At 43.5% G+C, this 21,989-nt stretch overlaps 2 protein-coding genes across 8 annotated transcripts; one reads left to right on the top strand and one right to left on the bottom strand.

Moving 5' to 3' along the window:
- Nucleotides 1-196: 196 nt before the first annotated feature.
- Nucleotides 197-17,336, bottom strand: kif1ab (kinesin family member 1Ab). Of its 6 annotated transcripts, XM_057056042.1 has the most exons (49): nucleotides 17,055-17,334; nucleotides 15,898-16,062; nucleotides 14,508-14,581; nucleotides 14,232-14,411; nucleotides 14,062-14,130; nucleotides 13,779-13,957; nucleotides 13,557-13,668; nucleotides 13,235-13,312; nucleotides 13,061-13,126; nucleotides 12,948-12,965; nucleotides 12,783-12,861; nucleotides 12,617-12,695; nucleotides 12,358-12,500; nucleotides 12,147-12,185; nucleotides 11,052-11,251; nucleotides 10,818-10,897; nucleotides 10,611-10,686; nucleotides 10,456-10,535; nucleotides 10,274-10,380; nucleotides 10,102-10,185; nucleotides 9,810-9,990; nucleotides 9,656-9,728; nucleotides 9,494-9,584; nucleotides 9,259-9,407; nucleotides 8,971-9,149; nucleotides 8,644-8,781; nucleotides 8,431-8,549; nucleotides 8,242-8,327; nucleotides 7,981-8,116; nucleotides 7,680-7,863; nucleotides 7,451-7,541; nucleotides 7,219-7,337; nucleotides 7,084-7,139; nucleotides 6,695-6,803; nucleotides 6,514-6,580; nucleotides 6,285-6,369; nucleotides 6,080-6,185; nucleotides 5,939-5,962; nucleotides 5,741-5,855; nucleotides 5,491-5,624; nucleotides 5,347-5,408; nucleotides 5,120-5,265; nucleotides 4,802-4,990; nucleotides 4,641-4,712; nucleotides 3,904-4,013; nucleotides 3,706-3,825; nucleotides 3,403-3,595; nucleotides 3,191-3,309; nucleotides 197-3,057 (listed from the first exon to the last, which is right to left on the bottom strand). In XM_057056042.1, the coding sequence occupies exons 2-49, from the start codon at nucleotides 16,001-16,003 to the stop codon at nucleotides 3,000-3,002; spliced, it is 5,160 nt and encodes a 1,719-aa protein (XP_056912022.1). In that variant the 5' UTR covers nucleotides 16,004-16,062; nucleotides 17,055-17,334; the 3' UTR covers nucleotides 197-2,999. The 6 variants fall into 6 exon arrangements, with proteins under 6 accessions (XP_056912022.1, XP_056912019.1, XP_056912021.1 ...); XM_057056039.1 differs by having other exon boundaries at nucleotides 3,706-4,013; nucleotides 17,055-17,336; XM_057056041.1 differs by having other exon boundaries at nucleotides 3,706-4,013; nucleotides 11,052-11,182; nucleotides 17,055-17,335.
- A 124-nt stretch (nucleotides 17,337-17,460) lies between these two features.
- agxtb (alanine--glyoxylate and serine--pyruvate aminotransferase b) lies at nucleotides 17,461-21,956 on the top strand. 2 transcript variants are annotated; one of them, XM_057056049.1, is made up of 11 exons: nucleotides 17,461-17,603; nucleotides 19,705-19,897; nucleotides 20,040-20,104; nucleotides 20,184-20,284; nucleotides 20,368-20,438; nucleotides 20,606-20,690; nucleotides 20,773-20,871; nucleotides 20,958-21,027; nucleotides 21,175-21,270; nucleotides 21,380-21,508; nucleotides 21,694-21,956. In XM_057056049.1, the coding sequence occupies exons 1-11, from the start codon at nucleotides 17,601-17,603 to the stop codon at nucleotides 21,799-21,801; spliced, it is 1,020 nt and encodes a 339-aa protein (XP_056912029.1). In that variant the 5' UTR covers nucleotides 17,461-17,600; the 3' UTR covers nucleotides 21,802-21,956. The 2 variants fall into 2 exon arrangements, with proteins under 2 accessions (XP_056912029.1, XP_056912027.1); XM_057056047.1 differs by lacking the exon at nucleotides 17,461-17,603 and adding an exon at nucleotides 19,138-19,471.
- The last annotated feature ends 33 nt before the right edge of the window (nucleotides 21,957-21,989 follow it).

The following is a 21,989-nucleotide window of genomic DNA, read 5'->3' as shown; positions in this document are numbered from 1 at the left end:
CAATTTTATTGCAATAAAAAGTACAGATTTGCCTGAGAGCTGCAGGAATTCACTCAAGAGAATCAACAATTATGCACAACAGAGCTTAAAAATATAGAAAATACACACAATCCCCATTTTGACAGTAGGTTTTCTACCAAACAGCTGTAGATAAATGTGAATAAAAGCAAAAAAACGAAACACAGCGCACCAAACAGCATGTTTCAACACTCATTTATTGGTACTTTTTTGTTGTTTTTTATTTTTTCTTGTAACGAGTCCACAGACATGAGAAAGAACTCCAGAACACTCAAAAGATAAATGTGAGCACGGAGATAAGACACCATAGCAGGCTCCGGCCTGTTTATGCTAACATCAAGGGCCACTGAGCAAGAAAGCAGATCTGTCCTCACTTACTGGTTCCATACCGAGCCGAAATGTGCAAAGCAGCTCTGTCTGCTTTCTCTGCTCCAGGGTCACCTGACGAAGCAGCAGGCCAGTTTTTATCTTATTCATTGTGGTATAGAGGGGAAGATAGAGTTAATATCATCTACCCAACACAGAAAATCTCCATTTATATACAAGACAGGGCCAAAAGGAAGGTTCCCAGTTAGTCATGAGGAGGATCTTGATTGAGATTACTTTACAAGCAGCACTTCAGAAGAGGGAAAGCTGTTGTCATTAGCGATCTGTAAGGCAGGAGAGAGGGCCGGTGTGCAGACAATAAGTGGACCTGCATGCTTTGATCCAAACAAAGGGTGCAGCCAAATAAAACAACACAAGGTTTATCCTTCTTCATTAATGCCCAGCTATTCCACATTTTATCATAATGCCTAAAAATGAAAGTTGGTAGCAAGATGAGTCACTTTCCAATTTCAAACTAAAATGGAATTCACTTCAGTATTATTGATTGCTTAAGCAAAAGCAGCGTTTAAGAATCCAAACCTTGCTTAAAGCCATTTAAAGAGTCATAGCAAATAAAATGCTTTAAGAACACAATCCATCTTTCAAAATCCACAAATAAAACTTTTCAATTGCCTTTCTGTTCCAGCAGACAATATAGAATATAGGTTATATTTACTGGCTTTTTACAACATAATCAACATGAATTATAGCAAGATGACCAAAAGATTCTGAAAAAAAAAATCATAATTCCAGTGAATTTAAAGAGCTCCAGAGTCAGACAAGAAATATATTCCTTGAATGGGTCAAAATTAACATTGGAAGCATTAGGCTGTGATGCTAACAGGTTGGCTGGCCTGCATCTCACAGACTCCTAATAACATCCTGGTTTAAGTAGGACCCAATTAGGAAGCAATCAGAAGCAAATAAAGAGTAAATGTGACAAAGACACAGTTGGCTGATTGTGTCTTAGTCAAAAAAAATTGCCTGAATCCAAACAACTCTGCAAAATGTTTAATTTTCTTTTATACTGATTTTTGTGGTCATCTTGATATAATGCAAAGTAATATACAGCAACGACAATCCATTTGTGGATATGCTAAAAACGCCAAGCTAACCATGCTAATCAGGTGTCTGTTGTATTGCGCTGTCTGATATCTAGCAGCTACAGTACAGAAGTAAATTATAGTGGGCCTGTGGGGATGGTTTAAGTGCGACATTTATGGATAGTGATAATGAAATATGTTCTACTGTACTGTCACGGGCTACATCGACATACTACAATAGTATCATTGAAAATATTCACTCTCCAAAACATACACAAGCACAGTTATTAAAAAAAAAAAGTCTGGTTACTCTATGTAAAAGCTCAATCTTAGATATACCTAAGTTCAGTGCTTATGTAAATGACAATAATAAAAGAATGAGAAAAAAGGGAGGCACTATCTGGTGCATGGACAACACTCTTGCCCGCTCTAAAGCCACCGTCTTCAATAGGCTACAGGTCCAGGTTAAGTTGTGGCTTTCCAAGACTGATCCATAGTAGCCACTAGCGACACATTGAACGAGGCCCTAAATAATGAAATCAAAACAACTCCATCTGCGACTACAGTTATCCTCCTGATCACTTTGTCCTGCATATTATGTGGGTTGTTCTGCGGCCATGTGTACCACACAAACTGGGCTTGACATTTGACCTGGGTTAAATAAAAAGTGCATTTCCAAGCGATTCCCTTCACACCCTTAACGTTAACAAAGTTAACAGAAGTGCACAATGATTTCAAACATTTAAAAACAAAAATGCTTTGGTTAAACAAGAAAGACGTGATACATTAACTCATGAAAGACAATAAAGTGCCATGCAACAAAATGACCCAGTGAGCCTCCCGCACTAAAACCAGTGCAGAGGACCGACGTTAGCAACAGGAAACGACATTAACCTTTAAGGTCCTACGCACGAAGGATTATAAATCTTCAAAAACAAAGCACATGACATGAACAAGGCAAACGCGACGAATGGATTATTTTGCATTTATGCAGGCAAACAACCCAAAAACAGTTTGAGCGGATGAAGAGGAAATGACAGTTTACCCCCTGCAGTTTACCCCCTTTCGTGCTACTCTGACTGACCTCCTTCCGAACTGAGGTAATGTACTTTACCGTGATGGACACATGTCGAGCTGTGGCGCTCGCTCCTCCATGTCGTTTAGAAACAGATAAGTGATGAGCGGCGAGCGGCGAAAGGGGCTGCCACGTGCTGATCATGACTGGCAGCCTCAAAGGTGATAGACTTAAGAGTGAAAATTAAATTAGTCCCGATGGCCAGCACAGGTACATTAATTAACAGGTTTGGGGGTTAATAGTTTGGTCTACGGTCTCTACAGAAGGTCAAGAGGAATCACACCATGCAGGGTTCTGATGCGGCGACTGCAAACTTTTTTTTATCCTTTTAACTTTTTTTCATGATAAGTGAGCGAGAGACTTATACACTTCCTATAGAATGAGAGTTAAATGGTTGCACGTGTATGTCTGTTTGTGATCTACGGATAGGATGAAAAGTGGAACGTTTAACGTGGTGTGTCGTTTGCTCGTTATTGTCCGCTGGGTCGGTTCACCTCTCACATCCTCTGAGCCGGTGGAGCCGACTGGACCGACTTTCTCCTCGAGAGCTTTGACCTGAGGGGGAGGAGAGGGAAAAAGACTGAAGTGGGAACTGGGAACATGCATGGAATATTGGATAAAGTGTGATTTCATTCATGGAATTCGAGGTAGGTTTCTTCATTTTCTCTCTGTTCGCTTCTGTCTTTACCTGATGGTGCCAGCTAACAGGGGGTTAAAAGCATAAAGCCAGTCATGCATCTCTTTGTCGTTCGCAGCCTGCAGCAGGATCCCACGGTGCTCGGTGCACACGGTAAATGTGTTGGGAGTCTGAAGATATGAGACAAATCCAATCAGGTTCAGCCGCTGTTTGTTTATTGACCTTTGCGTCTGCTTTGTTGCTGGATTGAAAACCTCTCCTACCCGCAGCAAGGTCTGTTTGTCCTCGCTGTATTCCACTTTTGCAGACGACAGGTTGATGACGGCCCTCTCCACGCTGTCCCTCTCGCTGCGGTACAGGTAGACGTAGGGCCGGCGCACCACAATGTAACGCTTTACCCAGCCACTGGTGTGCGGTTCCAGGAAGTGCAGATAACCTTTCTTGGACACGATTGGGCTAGAAATAAACAAATAATGAATTTAAGAGGAAATGAAATCAGACTTTTCTTAGAAAGTGCCGCCTCATGAGGCAGACAGACTTAGGGATCGGCATTGTGTTTTTCTGACCTAACACGGATTTCCTGTATGTCTGGAACAAATGTGTAGCCTCTGAGAGCCCTCTTCTTGTCCACAGGGCTGAATGGGTCCAGATCCGGCGTTGAAGCTCCAGAGGTGGGTTCAGTGAGTCTATAAGCAACAAAGGAGTCAAATAAAGGTTTCAAACTTGACAGACTATCAGAAAGTGGCTTGTTGTGTGCAATATACCTGATATCAAAATGTCCCTCAACCAGTGAAGGACAGGTGGAGGAGGGCGTGAGCGTGCTCAGCGTGGACGAGGACGAGTCTCTCATCAGCGACGCAGACATTTCGGAGAGCTGATTAAAAAAAGAGACACAAGCACACGCAGAAACACAATCACAACAAATCATGCGTGGAGGAAAAAAACAACAATACAGGAGACGAGCGGGAGGCAGACGAACGAACACGATTATTGCGGGGGCGAGGGGGGGGGACAACACACACGTGCATTCAGAGAATTTCATATCAGTTCATTTGTCATTTATCAACAACTACAGAACCATTCATGGAATACTGCAATAATCATCATCTAAGAGCCCCTTGGTGGTTATCATGTTAAAAAAGGATGTGCGGGAGTAGCGCTGGGTTAGTTAGGCTCACTAAGGCTAAAGAAGAGGGATGAGGATGGGTGAGGATGGGTGAGGAAGGGGCGGGAAAGGGCTTGGCATATTGCAGAAATGTGCGGCAGGAGGGGTGTCAGACCACAGTAGAGAATATAAAACCTCACAATTGTTAGCAATAAATGTTAAGGGAAAGTCTGCGGAATGGTTAAATAAATAGATAAAAGCACAGAGGCTGGAAAGATGAGCGAGTGATGAAGGAGCAGAGGGTGACTGAAGTGAGGGGCTTAAATACTTTGCGGTAAAATTTAAAGGCACAGCTGGGTTAGTGGGTGGGGTCAGAGGGCCTAGGCTGGGGCTCACCTTGCTCTCACTGGCACTGCTGCTCACCTGGCTGTACTCCCGGTTGAAGGTGTGCATCAGCAGACGCAGACACTGGAGAGGAGACAAGAGGGAAGATTCTATTTCAGAACACGCGTGCGTGCGGTGATTGTTGTTGAAGGTCTCAGGGGGTCGACAGGCACCTTGGCAGCCAGCTCCCTCTGCCTCTGGTTGGGGCTGTCGGGGGCAGGGCCGCTGCCAGGACTGTGGCTCAGGATGGGGCTCTTGGTGAAGTCGCTGATGTCGCCGCTCTTGTTGAGAGCGTCCTGTCCTGCCTGCAGGGTGGCTTCCAGCTTCTCCCTCAGCAGCAGGTAGTGCCTGGTCTTCTCCACCTGCAGAAAGCAGGTGGCAGCCAAAAGTGTTGGGTTTGGGGTGATAACTCAAGCTAGACACTCACTGACGCTGATGTTGTGAGGAACCTTAATTGTCTTTACACTGATTCATTGGTTGTCCAAACTGACCTCCTGCAGTAAGCTGAGCTTCTCCAGCTCCCACTGATGGTCCAGAATCAGGCTGTCGCTGCGAGGTCGCCACCCGGCCAGGTTCTCCTCCCCTCGGACGTATGCCACCGAGGTGTCCAGCACACGTCTCCGACGGCGCTGCATGCCTGAGGAAGGAGGATAAACTGCTAAATGAAGAAAAATGCCTCCGTTATATCTCCGATCGCCCTCTTTGACTTCAGTCTCACCTGGACTCCCATTATCTGCCACATGGCAAAGGGTGATTTCGTAGACTCCTGTCACACGGTTGCTGGGGACAATCCAATATGAAAGTCAGTGCAAATTATCTCATGAAATGACAAATATGTCTCATCCGGGTGTAGTTTATGTACCTCTCAGAGGGCCGGAGGCAGCCCGTGCTGAAGAGATTCCTGATGGAGCGCGACGCCGGCAGCTTTGCATCGCGGGAATAAAACACCATGCAGAAATCTTTGGTGATGACCGTTGGCTGGGTGCAGTTCTCCATCTAGTTACAACACAACACACATGACCACCTCAGCCTTCCAACACCTGTGCCGGGAAAATAGCGAGTGGAAATGCCGCGGTGGGTCAATCCTATCAATAATGTCAGGACCCTGTCACCTCTAAATAAGCAGAGAGGGTGATGTAGATCTTCTCCCCATATGGAGTGACTCTGTTTAGGAGCAGAGAGTTGTGCATGGAGCTGTCCCACGCTGTCTCAAATCGGTAAAATGTTCTACAATGAGACAAAATTAAAAGGGGACAAATGGTCACACATGGATTTTGTGTAACTTAAACTATGATGAACACAGCTCATACCTATGATCTACGCCCAAGGAAACACTGCCAAAAATAAAGGATAAAAAGACAAAAGATGTGAACAATAAGTGGAGCTTTTTAAAGGCAGAACAGGGCAAATACACAGGAGCTCAAATTAAAAATGAATGAAAAAGCCATTACTTGTCATTGTGTTTTGGCCAGACGTATCCAGAGGAGAGGATGTTGAGGGACAGGATGTTTGGATCTATGATGGTCTCATCAGCCTCTGGTCTGTTTCGGATACGGCCTGAAACATCACCAGGACGAAGTATTCTTTTAAAAGGCTCATTCACATTAAAAGCCAGCGATCCAACCCCTGCTCTTGAAATAATGACTCAGTGCTCACCGATAACAAGCTCCTTCACCTCCTTCCACTCAAAATCATTTCCTCCTTCATGAGCGATCGTGACGGTGATTCTCCTCTGGATGCCCTGTGCAACACAGACGGGAAGAAAACCGATTCAAGGCTCATACTTTAATTTGTGCCTTTTTTGTTGCTTTTCACTTCATATGATGGCACAAAAACAAATTTCCTAATCATTAAATCCAGAAAGGAGGATAATCTGTGGTCTAACCTGATGTAAGAGGAACGTGCCGTGGCAGGGCATCCCGCCTCTGTGGTCCACCACAGCAGGGATGTAGCTGGAAAGGGGGAAATTACCGGTGCAATAAATGCTAATGCTCCGACATTTAATGGAAATAAATCTCCTATTTGCTGCAATAGTGGATAAAATGATATAAAAAGGGGTGGCTTACTCTCCATTGGCTTCCAGCTCACAGATCTCAAAGAAAACCATGAGGTCATACTTGGCGTGACAGGGTCCTGCCGTGGAACGCGTCATAGTGCTGAGCTTTGTGGCTGGCACTGTGGGATGAGATATCCATGCATGAGAGGTTAAAACGGAGAAGACGGGGGAGGAGAGAGGCAGATGGGGTAAGGGAGAAGGAAAGACAGAACAAATGTCATAAATGCAAATGCATTAGTCATCGTAAAGTGACACGTCGCTGCTGTCGACACCGACAGGAACACAGGGGCGTTGGCAGGGTTCCTTCAGTCGTCATACTTGTGTCAGACTGTGTCCGATTGGACAAGGATCATCTCAATCCTCACTAAACTATAAAAGCAGTTATACGTCATGGCTGACCTGGTTTGGACAAGGGCATCACCCTGGGAAACTGCCTCCTGGAGGGTCTCAGTGGACTAAAAAAACAACAATGAAGAAAGGTAAGGAAAACCACTTTTCAGGTAATCTAAACCTCAAGACAAAGTCCATCCCCACCTGATTAGATCTTTGCAGAGCGGAGGGAAAGGCTGTTTCTGATAGTGACCAAACACCTCGAAGACAATGGGCTGAGTCTTGATGTACTCCACGAAGGACTTTGTGACCTCCACTGTGATCTAATAGGGAGAAATGCGTATTACACACAACTGAAGAGTAAATACTGCAGCAATATGAATCAGTATCAACAAGTGATCTGAATAACAGCCCCGTTTCGCTGTTCACTGATTACGTTTTGAACATGGTAGAATCCCAGCGGAGGTCCTCTCCCTGTGTTCTTCAGTGGCTCGGTGGAGAACGCTTCATCGTGCCGGTGGATGAAACTGGAAAAATGACAGAGATATTAGATCAAATTTGAAAATGTTGTGTTTCATACGATAGAACTCTTCAAAATAAGCAAAATAAAGGCACTACATTAACTTTGATAAAGAATTGGTGTAATAAAAGAACAAGGAACTCACTTGAACTGGCAGAAGATGTCTGCATACTCAGCAGAGATGCTGGAGGCCTGTAGGACAGTAACTCTGAAGGTGAAGGTGCTGCCAATCTTCAGGTGAGACAGAGCTTTCTGCGGGGACAGGTCCAGAGGGAGATCCAGACCCAGACCCGAGCTCTTTGCCGGACTTTGGGGAACCTCCAAAGTGGCTATGCGGTACAAAGGAAAGTTATTGATCTTACTAGCTTACCATTAATAATTAAAGGCAGATAACCATGGTCTTTGTGTTAAAATAAAGCTAGGTAAAGAGGGTTTTGTGTCCTCACCTGGACAGGTGTTATTGTTGACCTCATCTGCAGACATTCCGGTTTCTGCATTCTGGCCTTCACCCTCCACAATGCGCAGCTCCTCCTGGGATGTGTTGGAGTGGGAAAGGCCACCAGGACAAGACTCACTTTGGAACTGGAACAGCATTATCAATCAACAATTATCAATTAATTAGAAAGAATTGAAGCTCAAGCTTATTCTCACTCGTCCTGACAGCTAAATCCATGATGTTGAACTAGCACAACCGGCAAAAGCATCACCTTCTCAAACTGCTTGTCTTCAAACGAAATCTTGGCAGTGCCCGACTGTCTCACGCCGGAACCATAATCTGGGGCTTCTTCATCAGCTAAAGTGACACAAAACAGCAGCAAAATGACTATGTTAAATGGAGGCACAGGCACAGCTACAGTGGAATGTTGGGATAAATGGGAAAATAGCTGAGTTTGTACCTGAGATCGCCTGCACAGCCACTCTGAGGAAGCCTTTAACCTCACCCTTCTCACTCACTATGGCCACACGATGTACCAGAGGCACTGGGTACAGCAGATTACTCAGGTACACAAAAGCCCTGAGGAGAAGGAGAAAATGAAGTTGGCGCACGGAGTGCAATAAAATGCGAGGCTTTAAATCAGTGCTGCCATAAATAGCCTGCTAAAGCAGACCTGCCGACGAGGCGGAACCATGGGAAGCGGTCATAGAAAGGATCTCCGCCAGTCAGAGTGTGGTCACAGTCCTCCACAGCACTGCTGGGGAGCTCTGCTGCACGGTCGTACATTTCTCTCATCAGATCTAGCCTCTGCCTGCAGGGGGCGGTAAACACAACTGGTTATTCCTGTTATAGGTTGTGGAATTATCATACTGGATATTAAAACTTACACTTTATAGAAAGGACTCAAATGACCATGATGTTAATAAGTTATCATGACACTAGTTTATTTGTGATACTTTTGGGAGACATAGTTGTGTTGAAAATCTTTAAATTGCTCTACCGCAGTTTCTCCAGAGTCCAGGAATGTGTGGCACCATTCTTTTGATCTTGCACCTCCACAGCTACAACAGTTCGGGGGAAAGGTCTCCGCTCCCTCTCTCCGTCATCAGTGGGAGGAAGCAGATCAGGAAGCAGTGGGGAATAAAGGGTGTCTGTCAACAGGACAAACTGGAACTGCACCTGTTTGGTGACATAAGACAAAAAGAACATTAGCCAATGCTTGTGTTCTATGTTTTATTCTATTCTATTCTAGTCTAGAATGTAAAATATATTAAAGAATTTTACATGCCTTTTTCTTCAGCTCCACACTGATAGCGTTGGCCTCCTTGAGGAAGATGGCGTTGCCCCAGAGTTGATCTCTCAGTGAGGTGAACTGATAGAAACGCCATTTTCGAAATGCCCACAGAGCCAGTTCTGTCTCACGCATCGTCCACTGCACTGGAGGAGCCACACAGAGGTGAGAGGTGAGGATGTTGCTTTCTCTGGTTGTCTGATGGCATATTCATGGAAAAAGACATTGCTACCTTCCTCTTCTGGCTCCTCCTCTTCCTCAGGAGATTCCAGGTACCGAGACTCTACTCGCTTCTGAAGAGCTTCCAGCTTGCTCTCATAGTCCTGATGGAAGTGTTACTCTGGTTAAACTAGGAAATAAAATGGTAAAATTACAGACTAATGTTTCCACTCACCTGTCGCTGCTGTTCTAACAGCTTACTGGCTTCTTCTCTCTCTTTGCGGTACTGATCTTCAAGCTCCTGAAGCCTGGTTGGAGTTAGAAAAGTCCATATTACTATTACCTCAATGTGATGGTAGATGAATGTGATAGTAAATCTTTCCACACACCTCTGCTCCATCTCCTGCTTCATGTCGATGCCTTGCTTCTCCAGCAGCTCCCTCTGAGCGAAGGCCCAGTCGACGGGTTCTGCTGGCGTCTCAGCACACGGGGTCCGCTCTCGCTCCAGGCGAGCCTGCTCCGGGTCATTAAAGCGGAACACGTGGCTTTTCCCCATGATGATACGGTTTCCTGAAAAGTTCACGCCCAACCTCTTATATGTGACAAAACCGTACTCATTCTGCTTGTTATTTTTTTTCTTCTTTTCATTGTGACTAAATGAGACAGAGCCACCAAACGTACCCGACCGCAGAACAATGAGACCGGTCACTCTCTTTCCATTGACATATGTCTCTGCCCCTTCACACGGCTCCAAGACGACACATCCTGTTCAGAATGAAATTTCAACTAATTTAGTAAAGGCAGTGTACATATGCATGGATCTGGTGCTTTGAGATGCTCTAAAGATCTTCACCTTCTCCCTGAGGGCCTGTGGTGCTGCTGAAAGTGCAGTGTTCGTCTTTGATGAAATGGCCACTCAGGACAATGTCTTGGCGGGTTTTGGCGTTTTCTCGGCCAACCCTGAGGGAGCACAAGAAAATCAATGCTAAATATTTTCCCCGTAACAGCACAGAAAGGTGAAAAAGAAAGACATACTTGGTGATGCCGTCTTTAATGTAATAGAGAAGACACTCTGACATCAGTGGGTCTTCATTCAGGTTCACCAGGTGAGGGGTCTAAAAAATAAGGCGACAGTTATATTAGTATGATTTTAGACAGGTGAAAAAACAACGGTGGTGCGAGAATCATACTTTTTTGGGGGAGAAGACCCCCACGGTGCCTCCATCTTCTCGTAAGGCCACGCCCATTTCAGCCAGCAGGGCTTCTCTGCAGAAACAAGAATGGATTTTTCACTTTCAGCGACAACAGCAGGGTTCCCTTTAGGATTTTCAAATGTTTCCCTATGTGGGGAAGAGTGCGACCATCTCTGAGCGATGTCATTCACATATGTAACGAACCTATCCATGCGGATGGCTTCTGTACGCCGCAGCTTCTCCTCCCACGTCTCGTTGAGCTCCGCAATAATTTTCTCAGTCTCCTGTTGGCAAAATTACGATTAATATCTAAAAGGTCTTCACACTCAGCCTTGAGTTTTCCATTTTATTGCATCATTTTCTATTTAATAAAATAAACGCTGTTCATAAAAATGTTCTAAAAAGTGAAAACACATATAAACTGTCTGCTAATCCGACCTTGAGTCTTTCGATGGCCTTCTCACTGGCCGGGCTGAAGACGCGGTCGTGGAGGTTGGTGATGGACCCAGCACGACTGGACAGGCCTGACAGCGAGGGGGAGGGACTCATCCCTGTCATGGCATTGGTCACTGTGGAGAGATCACCCCTTTGATTGGCAGCCTGACGATTGTTCACAAAGTTCTTGTAATCGCACAGGTCTGCCAGAGAGAGAGGTGTTGCATGGAAGTGAGCCAGGAAGGAAGGAAGAGGACAGACAGACAGACGGAAGGAAGGTGGGAGCAAATGCCACGTAATCAAGGAAAAGACGCCACGGATGAGAGGAACAGGCAGGAAAACAGATAAAGAAAGGAAAAAGGTTGGGGAAAAAAGGAGGAGTACAAAAAAAGAAGACAGAGCTCAAAAAATGGGCCAGAGAAACTTAAGTCATTTCCTTACCAAAGCCATTGCAGAGAGAAACTTAACTCAAGTTTTTTTTATGACACTATGTGTGGACACACTTGACAAGCTCACAAGCACAGAAATGTTATGAGAAACAAAATCCAAAATACATTCAACACTAGAAAAAGCGTGAGAATTAGATCTTTTTTTCTTATATAATAGCATGTCACAGTGTCTTCGTCCTGCTTTAGACAGCAATGCAGACCTCTAAGCACCCGATTTACAGCCCAACAACCCCACACACAGAGAACCAGGTTGTTCCGTGGCAATTTAAAATGGCCTCGTCGCTATCTCTTCAATATTCCACAAGATTTCATTTAATAAAGGAAAAAGGACTATTGTGGTATATAAAATTTGACTTTAGGAGAAAAGAGCAATTATTTTATGATGGAAACTTTAGGGAAAAAAATCTAAAAGGAGGCCTTATTGCAAAAATCTGAACAACAATTGTGTTTACAGATTATTAATGGGACATGTTAAATATAAAATATGGTTATTGGAATCCTAATCCCCATAGATTATTTGAACTTTATTCTCTGAATTCTTTTCTGGTGAGTACGTCGTGCTCTGGTGTGGTGAAAGAGAACAGCCAGCTCGACGATAAATTATTTTTAGTTGCAAAGCGCAGGCTTGCTACCGTTACAGCTTACACACATTTCAAACCAGTGATGACCGGGCCAGCGGAGGGATATGCTGATAGAACAGAGGAGAGAAGAGAATGAGTGTGAGACACACCCACACTCTGACGTCAGCCTCAAATGCACAGTCAGAAAATAAACTGCACCGCTTCTAAAATCTGGCTTGTGTGCGCCCACATGTTCGTCCTCAGTCACTGAGGGAGGCGTTTTCTGGTGTGAACACTCACTCTCGATGATGTCTCCCAGACCCTGCGCGTACAGCAGGTCTTTGAGGCGAGACACTTCCTCTTTGAGCTCACGCACCAGCCGGTTGTTGGGGTCCTCGTTGATGACGGCGTTGCAGCGGATCTGTTTGGCACGATCAGCGTACCTGAAGCGACAGATTGTTTCAGACAACGGTTTACGAAAAAAGTCACTTTGAGCTACAGTCAAAATGCCAAACGAAATGCTCCAAAATCTAACGAGGCATCTCAATGTTTTGCTCACCTGAGGGTGCTGAGGGTCTCATCATAATTGATATCGGCAGGGCTGAGGGCAGCCACCATGGCAGTACGAGAGTTTCCTCCTGAAAGGCAGGGAAATAAAAGGGTGCATAAACTGAAACGGGAAGGTAGGAGATCAAGGTAAAAACTGAGTTGTTTTGTATTCATACCCAAGTTTTCCCTCAGTAGCCAAGTCAGAACTGAGTCTCTGTAGGGGATGAAACTCTCGACCTTCTTCTTTTTCTTATTCTGAGCACAAAAGGAGAATTATGTCACCTCTCATCTTGGTATCAAAGATCCTACTGTGTTTTTATAGTGCGTGGTAACATACAGACCTTGTTTGGTGCTGAATCCTAGCAGGTTGAAAGAGAATATTATAGATATCGTTACAATTGCACACAGAAGAATGTGTTCAATTCACAGAAGAATTGAAAACAACACGACCCACCACTTCAGCAAGAGCTGAAATAACTTTCCCCAGCGTAGTTAGAGATTTGTTGATGTTTGCTCCTTCCTGCAAAAAAAAATAAAATTAAAGTCAGGCTAATGACACGATTGGCCCTCTCTATATGAATCTCTTTATAAATGTATCTTAAATGTGAAATCTGTTTTTCAAGCTCACTTTCAGTCTGGTTCCTTTGGCTCCAGTTGAGTCCGCTCTCTCGCTGCCAGCCAGATCCACCAGGCTGATCTTACTGACCTACAACAGAATAAGAAACAACAGAATGAAAAGGAGAACAAAAAGAGAATGAAACGCATGAGTCTACAAATGAATCCACAACACTCGTCAGTGTAGATGGCCTAAATTCTGGTCGTGAAAACCCCATCACTGTCAATCATATCTTCAGAGGCCGTCGGGGTCAAACAAGGCTAAAATAACTCTTCAGGCAGAAGCTACTAAGGTGGGTTCAAAGACTGAACGACAAGGACGGTGGATTGAGAACCTTTTCGGAGGTGTTGTCTGTCTCCGAGTCGTGTTTCTTCTGGGTGAAGATGATGTTGAAGACAGCGTGAGAGCGGCTACTCGTCTCATTCATGTTGGTCGCAGCCACGGTCCTACAAAAAATACCCCCAAACGCGATCATCAGCTCCATCTTTGATGCATTTAAATATCTCCTGTCCTACGTCCACAGTCACACAACCCCAATGTCATTGAGCTGAACTACCTGGCCTTATTTCCGGAGTCCATCAGATCCTGGATGTCATTATAGGAAGTGACGGCTAGTTTGGACAGATCTTCAACATAAGGCCCCATCAGAGGGTGCTCCCTGACCCGCAGGTTTCCTTTGTTCTTGGGATTCAGCAGGTCACGCACACGCTCGCAGTAGATCTCCATGTAACTCACCTTTCAAAGGCACATGTAGAATGTGTTCATGAGTTATTCTGACTAAGTGGCGACTCTAATTGAGTGAATTAGTTAAGGATTTGATAAAAGTTGACTTCACTCACCTCCACTGAGTAAGACATGCTGTTGTCATTGTTGCCCTGATTGATTTTGGTGAAAAGGTCCTCACAAAGCTATTTAAAAAAACATAAAGAATGCATTTTGGGATTGGAATTAATCCAATAAGAATTGTTTGTTATGGGCAGTGTTTATATTTTGTTAGTGAATTTCTTACCAAAGGGATGATTCCCTGCTGATCTTTCTCCTGTCGTCCCATCATGGTGTAGCTTTTGCCTGCTCCTGTCTGGCCATACGCAAATATGCACACATTGTAACCCTCAAAGGCATGAAGCAGCATCTCCTCCCCAATGTCTTTGAACACTTGCATCTGGGATGCATAGTTGATGTCTTCAGGCTGCACAGGGACAGAATGAAAAGGACAGATGAATATGTTGCAATTCAAATAAAGACAATTCTTTTCTTTCCCACTTGTGCAGCGACTAAAACTCACCGTGGTGTGTGACCAGTAGGAGTAGTCAAAGTTGAAGCTCTTGTTTTCTTTTGGTTGTTTTGGGTTTAGAATCGCTGAGGAATTAAGAAAATAGATTTGTTTGACATGAGTTAAACTGACTGCTTTTAATAAATGAACAATGTTTTAAACTTCAGTCTGTCGGTGCCTGCAGGATTTAAACCTGAGATACCTGCAAATCACGTATTCACTCTGCAGTCAAACAAGGAAAATGCACTTTTAGTTAAACAAACAACCTCTTTCTAGAATACATAACAATAACTCTGGAGCAGGTGCTCTAGGAGCTGCCAGTTTAATGTCCTACAGCGCCCCCCGTGGCCAGACACAGCAGCTGCAACGTCCTGCTGATGGGTGTGCTCCTAACAAACTGAGGGAGACAACTATTCCTCATTCCATTCCATAGCTACCCATTTTATCCTTTACTGAACAGCTGCTTCAAATATAACTATAAAAGGTTATATCATTGATGGCAAAAAAGAGGAAATGAGGCAACAAATTAGCATGTTTTTCTAATCTACACACACACACAAATGCACACAAACACACACTTGGATCAGCTGACTCTAAAGGCCAGGCTCATCCAGAACAATGAGGTCTTTTTGATCCTTGCAGTTTGTATGAGCAGCAAGAGGTCATTACATCCAACACGCACACACATGCTTACACACATTTGAGCTGCTATCTTTGTGGGGCCATTCTATTGACTTTGATTTGTATTCCGGTCATTTGTACAACCAAACACTAATCCTCCGATTGTGAGCTATTCAATTCAATTCAGGCCATACCCTTAAATTTAGATGATAAATTGTAATGCTAAAACTGTGGGGACTGATGTTTTTGCAAGGCCTCACAGCATTAGGGAATTTCCAAAAGTTGGGGGCCCATAAGTATGGGAAAGCAAAAGCAAGCATGCACACGCATGCACTCTCTCACTCTCACACGCACACACACTCATTCAGACTTCAGGCCTGACTAAAGCCTTTGTCTCTTTCACTAGCTGCTGGGATTCTTTATGCCACCCAGCCCAGTCTTTTGTGAGTGGTGGCCAATGTGTCCCACATACAAATCAGTTGGCAGTAATGCTAAACTTAGCTGAGTTCAAAACAGATGCAGATGGCCGCATTAGAGATTTTAAAAGACACATTTGCAACCAAGAAAATTCTGGAGTGGCAAAGATTTATCAGTCTAACCTAACTGTAGCACTGAGCATTTATCACAAACTATAGGTAACACTAGCATTCTGTGCATTAATTACATTAAAACTGATTCAGATAGGCTAATTCTGGGCAATAAATCGTGGACTTATGATAATGTCCCAGCATGACAGCCATGAAGTTGTCAAGTTGGGATAAACAAACGTAGTTTTGCTCACTTGTGGTGTTTCCTGACATCTGGATGATGCACTTGCTGTCCATCCCAGTTTCCCTGGAGTTGAAGGGTCGGACCCTCACCGCTACCTTGACCGAGGCCCCGGCCATGTCGACAGCGATAGCTCGAATGTGCAGATGAGCTGGAGACTTAAAAACACACTTGGAGCCTGCAAAGGGCAGAGAAAAAAGTAAATAACTATATGTTCATCCATCATTGTTGATATTAAATTTTAAAAAAAACAAACACATGGGAATGTTTTTAATCATGATAGTTTCACGGCAAAAACTTAGATGGGAATTATTTTCAACTGGCTGGACTTGCAGCTTTGTCATCCATCAGAGACACGCAGCTCTGAAAGTGCTTTTAGTAAATGTGATGTGTCATTTGGCAGGAACACCCAGAGCAGCCCTGCTTTCCTACAATAAAATGGCTGCTGATTCGGAGGGCACCATCCTTTGGCCGCATCCATCACTGGAGGCCTAGCGATGAAACTGCAACCCCCACATGCCAAAAAAGGGCGATTTCATGGATGTCTAAAATGTGCTACAACGCCGTTTTGGCATCATCTTTATTATAACGTTGTCCTAATTGTGATGCGTTTAAATGATGTTTTCCTGTTAGGTTATTTTGGGATTTTTAACGATGTTTCGATGACGACGTGGTGCGCAGCATTATTTGTCATTTCAGATACGGTACTTTCAAATATATCCATAATCATGTGTTCTGGCTCTAAAAATAATAGAAATTATGCGTTTTCAGTAAAAGTAATAAGATATTTTTGGCCATGACAGCCGCGCGTAAATATTGTCTCCTCCATCTTGCTTCGCCTGCCGCACCTCAAAAGGCCGGCGTAAACATAAACGGCATCGATTCCATATCTCCCGACATTGCGTCAGAAAGGAGGTCAGCTCATATTATTGGAAGCAAATCGACGTTTTCAGCTTTCGTGAGCTCGGTTCTTTAATTGATGATGATGATGTCTTCCTGGATTTGTGTCCTCTGTGTGTGACACGGCTGCTTTAGACGAGCGTTCTGACGCAGAGGTGTGCGCAAAAATGCCACAAAGTCGTCAATATACATGGAATAGCTTTCCTAACCAAGGTGTGCCCGAACGCTATGCTGTCTCGTGAAAAACAAGTCAGATGAGCCGCGTCTTACCTCAGCAATTCAGACTCGACGACCGCAGAGGTTGAATCTTCTGCCCATTCAAAACAGCGCCAGGATCCAATGGTTCCTACTTCTTGAATGTCCACAACAGAGCGTTGTTTTTTTTGTTTTGTTTTGGTCAACCTACAACATCCTTTTTCCTGGCGCATCCATACATGGAGAATCCGACGCGTGAGGAGGGACTCAGGCGCAGCTTCAGCAGCGGCGCAGAGCGAGCTGGAGCGTCGGCACTCAGCGGTGCGTCAGTAAGAGACTGAGGGAGGAGGAGCGAGGATAAAGCGGAGGATGCTTCGGCCCCGTCAATCAGCTCGAATAAGAGAGGAAAATGGCGGCCCGGCTGAACCAGGGATGCTGGGAGGCGGCGGTGACATCAGCATCCACATCATCGTCGGCCATGTGACAGAGCGGTGCAGCGCACAGACGATGATGCACGAACATCCTTACATACTAATATCTATAGATGTGAAGCTTGAATTGTAAATATGTAGAATGACTGAGGGAGGCATGGGAAAATGTAAATAAGGATAAAGACTGAGGATGGTGAGCTTCTTTTTTTTTTTTTTAAAGCTATCAAACAGATTTTCGATAAACAATGTTTAAGTTGACCCATGTCTATCTTAAACACTCGAAAAGGTGAATTTTGTATCTTAAAAAATAAACATTTTATTTCAGCGTGTCTACGGAAAAGACTGATTTAGCGCATGTTGCCACCTAGTGACATCAATTAGGAACTTTCCCAGAATGAGTTCGTGTCCCCAATATATAATTTGTTTTAGTAAATTTTGACACAAAATCTATTAGATATAGGTTATGGAATCAAAGAAATATCTCCATATTATTGAAGTAAAGTTCAACTCAAAAGAAATAGCTTAATATCCAGAAATCATAGCAAGTTGTACTTTGATATTGATGTGGTAATAAACCTTTTCCAACTCGTTGAGGTCAAAAAACTATATTGTTTTAATCTGTAAACTGCTGGTTTAGGTATCAGTTTTAAGCTAACTGAAATGTGCCATGTCTCCTCTGCTCCTTCCACTGATGGAAGATTCTGAATGCTTCATCCAGTTCAAAGATCACTCAGATGATGTCCGATCTATTTACCAAAGTGGTAATAATTGACCCAGCCAGGTTACCTTAGAAATTGTGACTACATCTGTGACCAAAAGCAGAGCAAATATAACACCCTTATCACAGTGTCCTTCATTAGAGCTTGTAACAATCTTAAAAAACAAAGTTTATGCCTAAATAAAAATTCTAAAATGATCCAAATCGGTATAATTTACAGCTACTTGGTGTGTTGGCAGGTCGGAACATAAGTCTTGTATTTACCCTGGGTTAATGATACTTGACTTTCTCACACATTATCATAAGGTGACATTATAAGTCAACTAAAAGGAAAGTGTTGACACAACCTCTGTGCAATATCAACTTTAAAATGTATTTGAATTAAACATGACAAATGCCCGTTTTGCCTGTCTGGGGGTTGTTATCATACTAATATATTCACATTATGAGCCTATGGGGTGTGTCTGGCTGTTTTCATAAGTTTAGATATGCACTGGGTTACAGTAGAACTGGGTTTAAAGTGAGATTAGGTGATTCGCTGTGATTGTGAGGTTTTGAAATCAATAATGATCTAAAACACTCAGTAACAGAGATATCAACCTGTCTGTTGTCGCACAACCTATACCCCCCTTAGTATGGAGCAGATTGGCTGTCTGAGAGGTGTCTCCTCCTGTGTCACAGATGGTGTATCTGCAAAACACCACCCACAAACTAACCTGAACTGGTCTTATCTGCCAAATGCAGGTATTTGCTTTTCGCCGGAGTTCAAGAGTCAAGTTTGATAGTGATGGACTAATGACATTTTCACCAAGGACCACAATTTGCAGTGCACTGTTGTGTTAAGTCTTAAATTATTGCAAAAAAGTGCCTAAAGATCGAGTTGTATGGGGGGAGGGGGGGGTGTCCACAGTTTTGCATATTAAAATGTATAAGTTTACTGTTGATTCATGTAAGACTTTAATGAGTTAAATTACTTCCATGTCGAGGAGAGGGAGGAAATAATATTGCTCACCGCCCCATGGCCGATAGGTCAAAGACCTGTTTGTTTTAAATCCTCCGTCAAGCCTCAAAGTCAGCTTCAGTGGCTCGGCAGCACTCCGTGCAGATTGTTCTGGAACACCAACATGATGCAGCGGGCTTTGTTCAGGCGGAGCGCACCGCTGCTTCAGCAGCTGGAGCGCTCCATGTCCACGGTCACCATCCCGCCGCCGGCGTGCATGCTCCGGCCATTAGAAGCTCCACTGCGTTACCTTTTTGGACCAGGACCGTCAAACGTCCCACCACGTATTTTAGCAGCAGGGGCTAAACCAATAATTGGCCACATGCACAGTGAAATGTTTGAGGTAATGATTTTGTGTAAGACTTTGGAAATATGAGCGGTATGTTTAAGTTTTTGTTGAACAATGTATCAGCCTTATCATATTGCAACCTAAAGATTCCATAGAAGTTACTCATGTAACGTTATATTGGACAAGAGTAGCGATAATTATATGTGTTTACACATGGTAATTTTCACCCAGTAAAATCAATTTTTGGTGCGTGTGCTGTTAACTTTTTTTGTGCGTCTGATCCATAGGTTATGGATGACATCAAAGAGGGGATCCGGTACGCTTTTCAGACACAAAACAACATGACCATCTCCATGAGCGGCTCCGGCCACGCTGCAATGGAGTGTGCGGTGTTCAACACGGTGGAGCCCGGAGAGAGCGTGCTCGTTGCCATCAACGGCATTTGGGGCGAGCGAGTTGCAGAAATAGCGGAGAGAAGCGGTGGGTCTTGGCGTGCGCTTTTACGCATTGCCGCGCGTAAAATGAATTAAATACTGTTTTTGTGCTCAGTAATTCCATTTACATGATGGAATATCACATTGTTGAAAAATAAAAGCTAATTTTAAAAAAAAATCTTAAAAAGGTGCCAAGGTACACAGACTGGTAAAAGCACCTGGGGGATATTTCAGCAATAAGGAGATTGAACAGGTGAGAATAACGTCTCTAAAACGTTTTAGTGTTAGAAATATGTGCATGTTATCAAACTAGTTTTTACATCTGACTGTAGGCCATGCAGAAACACAAGCCTGTCCTGTTTTTCCTCACACACGGAGAGTCTTCTGCCGGCCTCTGCCACCCAGTCGATGGGATTGGAGACATCTGCAGAAAGTAGGTCCCAAACCAGCCAAGACCTGATTGAGAAATATTATCTGCAATGTCTCAAAATGCTCTCTCTGCTCTGCCACCCGCAGACATAACTGCCTTTTCCTGGTCGACACAGTTGCATCTCTCGGGGCAGCACCGATTTTTATGGACAAGCAAAGTAAGGCTGTGATGAGAAAAAAAAAGTGAAAGTCTGAACTTTTCAAAATCTTCATGATATTTGATTTAAATATGACACACGCCAGCATAAAAATATATCTCCACATTTTAAAATAAGCATTTAATGTGTTATTGTATGAATGCCATTTAATCTGTCTCTTGCTGCAGATATTGACATCTTGTACACTGGTTCTCAGAAGGCCCTGAACGCCCCTCCTGGCACCGCACCCATCTCCTTTAATGACAGAGCATGGTATCAGTCTACTAAGATTTTACAACATTTCTCTTTTTAAACTCACTAAACTAAGCAGCAAATTTCATTCTTTCTCTGACAGCCACAAGATGTTCAACAGGAAAACAAAACCCCTTTCCTACCTTTTTGATATGACATATTTATCCAACTACTGGGGTTGTGATGGCAAACCAGCCAGAATGTAAGTTTATTGTTTTTATCACACATAGACAAGATACCATTCTTCAGGGTTATTTTTCTTTATTGTCAAGATTTTTATTTTTTTAGATATCACCATACTGGACCAGTGTCTGGATTCTTTGCCCTGAGAGAGAGTCTGGCAATCCTGGCTGAGAAGGTAAAGTTAAAAAGTCAAAGCCACTGAAAGATAATGTTTTGTGTAGATAATGTATGAAAATATATTGGCAGAATTGGCATCTGTCTTCCTGCTAATGGCTTGTCCAGTTAATCAATTTAATCTATGTTGATCTTTCTATTCTTGTAGGGGCTCGAGGAATCCTGGAGGAAGCACAAGGAGATTGCAGCCTATTTGTACAAAGGAGTGGAGGACATGGGCCTCAAGCTTTTTATCCCTGATCGGGTGAGAAAGACAAGACATAAATATAACTGCATGATTTGTAATTCATGTAACCAGGTCAGAAACTGAGATTTCAGTGATAACACTAGTATGTGATGCACGTTCTCTGCAGGATTTGAGGCTTCCTTCTGTTACTACGATTGCCATTCCTGATGGCTACGACTGGAGGGAGATGCTTGCCTACATTATGAAGCACCATCAGATGGAGATGACTGGAGGTCTGGGACCTTCAGTTGGAATGGTAGGTTGTTGCTCATAATTCTCTGCATCTGCAATATTTTTTTGGATCACTAAAACAATGAAGTTAAAAAAATGTTTAAGAAATAGCTGATATGCAATTCAGAATACATGTATTTTATTATTTATAGAAGTGCACATTCATCCAAGATTCTGATGTACTATAATGTTGCCATTTCTTTGCCTTAGGTGATGAGGGTTGGACTGATGGGATACAACTGTGAGAAGTTTAATGCTGACAAGGCACTTCATGCTTTGCAAGATGCTCTCAAGAATTGCAAAAAGAGCAAGGCTTAAGAGATCCCAACAGAAATTCTTAATTGTGTTATTTGACTGTATAAATTGCAAATTTATGTTCATGTTCTTGCAAACTTGCAAGCTATAGACCTGGTATGTTAGTCCATAGCCTGTGCCGAGCCCTACAAATGTTAATAAAATATTATTTTACCAAATACGATTCCTGCTTTCTTAAAAATAAAATAAAA

This window comes from Takifugu flavidus, chromosome 15, assembly GCF_003711565.1.
Source record: "Takifugu flavidus isolate HTHZ2018 chromosome 15, ASM371156v2, whole genome shotgun sequence".
NCBI lineage: Eukaryota > Metazoa > Chordata > Actinopteri > Tetraodontiformes > Tetraodontidae > Takifugu > Takifugu flavidus.
This window is presented reverse-complemented; position numbering and strand designations above follow the sequence as displayed.

What these genes read in the sequence shown, in the direction of transcription:
- kif1ab (XM_057056039.1), bottom strand. Translation starts at nt 16,003, where the DNA reads ATGGCCGGGGCCTCGGTCAAGGTAGCGGTGAGGGTCCGACCCTTCAAC. An exon ending in CCAAAGGAACCAGACTGAAA is followed by an intron (nt 13,127 to 13,234) that starts GTGAGCTTGAAA and finishes TTTTTTTTGCAG; the next exon opens with GAAGGAGCAAACATCAACAA. An exon ending in AAGCAGGAGATGGAGCAGAG is followed by an intron (nt 9,729 to 9,809) that starts GTGTGTGGAAAG and finishes AACTCCAACCAG; the next exon opens with GCTTCAGGAGCTTGAAGATC.
- agxtb (XM_057056047.1), top strand. Translation starts at nt 19,253, where the DNA reads ATGATGCAGCGGGCTTTGTTCAGGCGGAGCGCACCGCTGCTTCAGCAG. An exon ending in GATTTTTATGGACAAGCAAA is followed by an intron (nt 20,439 to 20,605) that starts GTAAGGCTGTGA and finishes CTCTTGCTGCAG; the next exon opens with ATATTGACATCTTGTACACT. An exon ending in TCCTTTAATGACAGAGCATG is followed by an intron (nt 20,691 to 20,772) that starts GTATCAGTCTAC and finishes TTTCTCTGACAG; the next exon opens with CCACAAGATGTTCAACAGGA.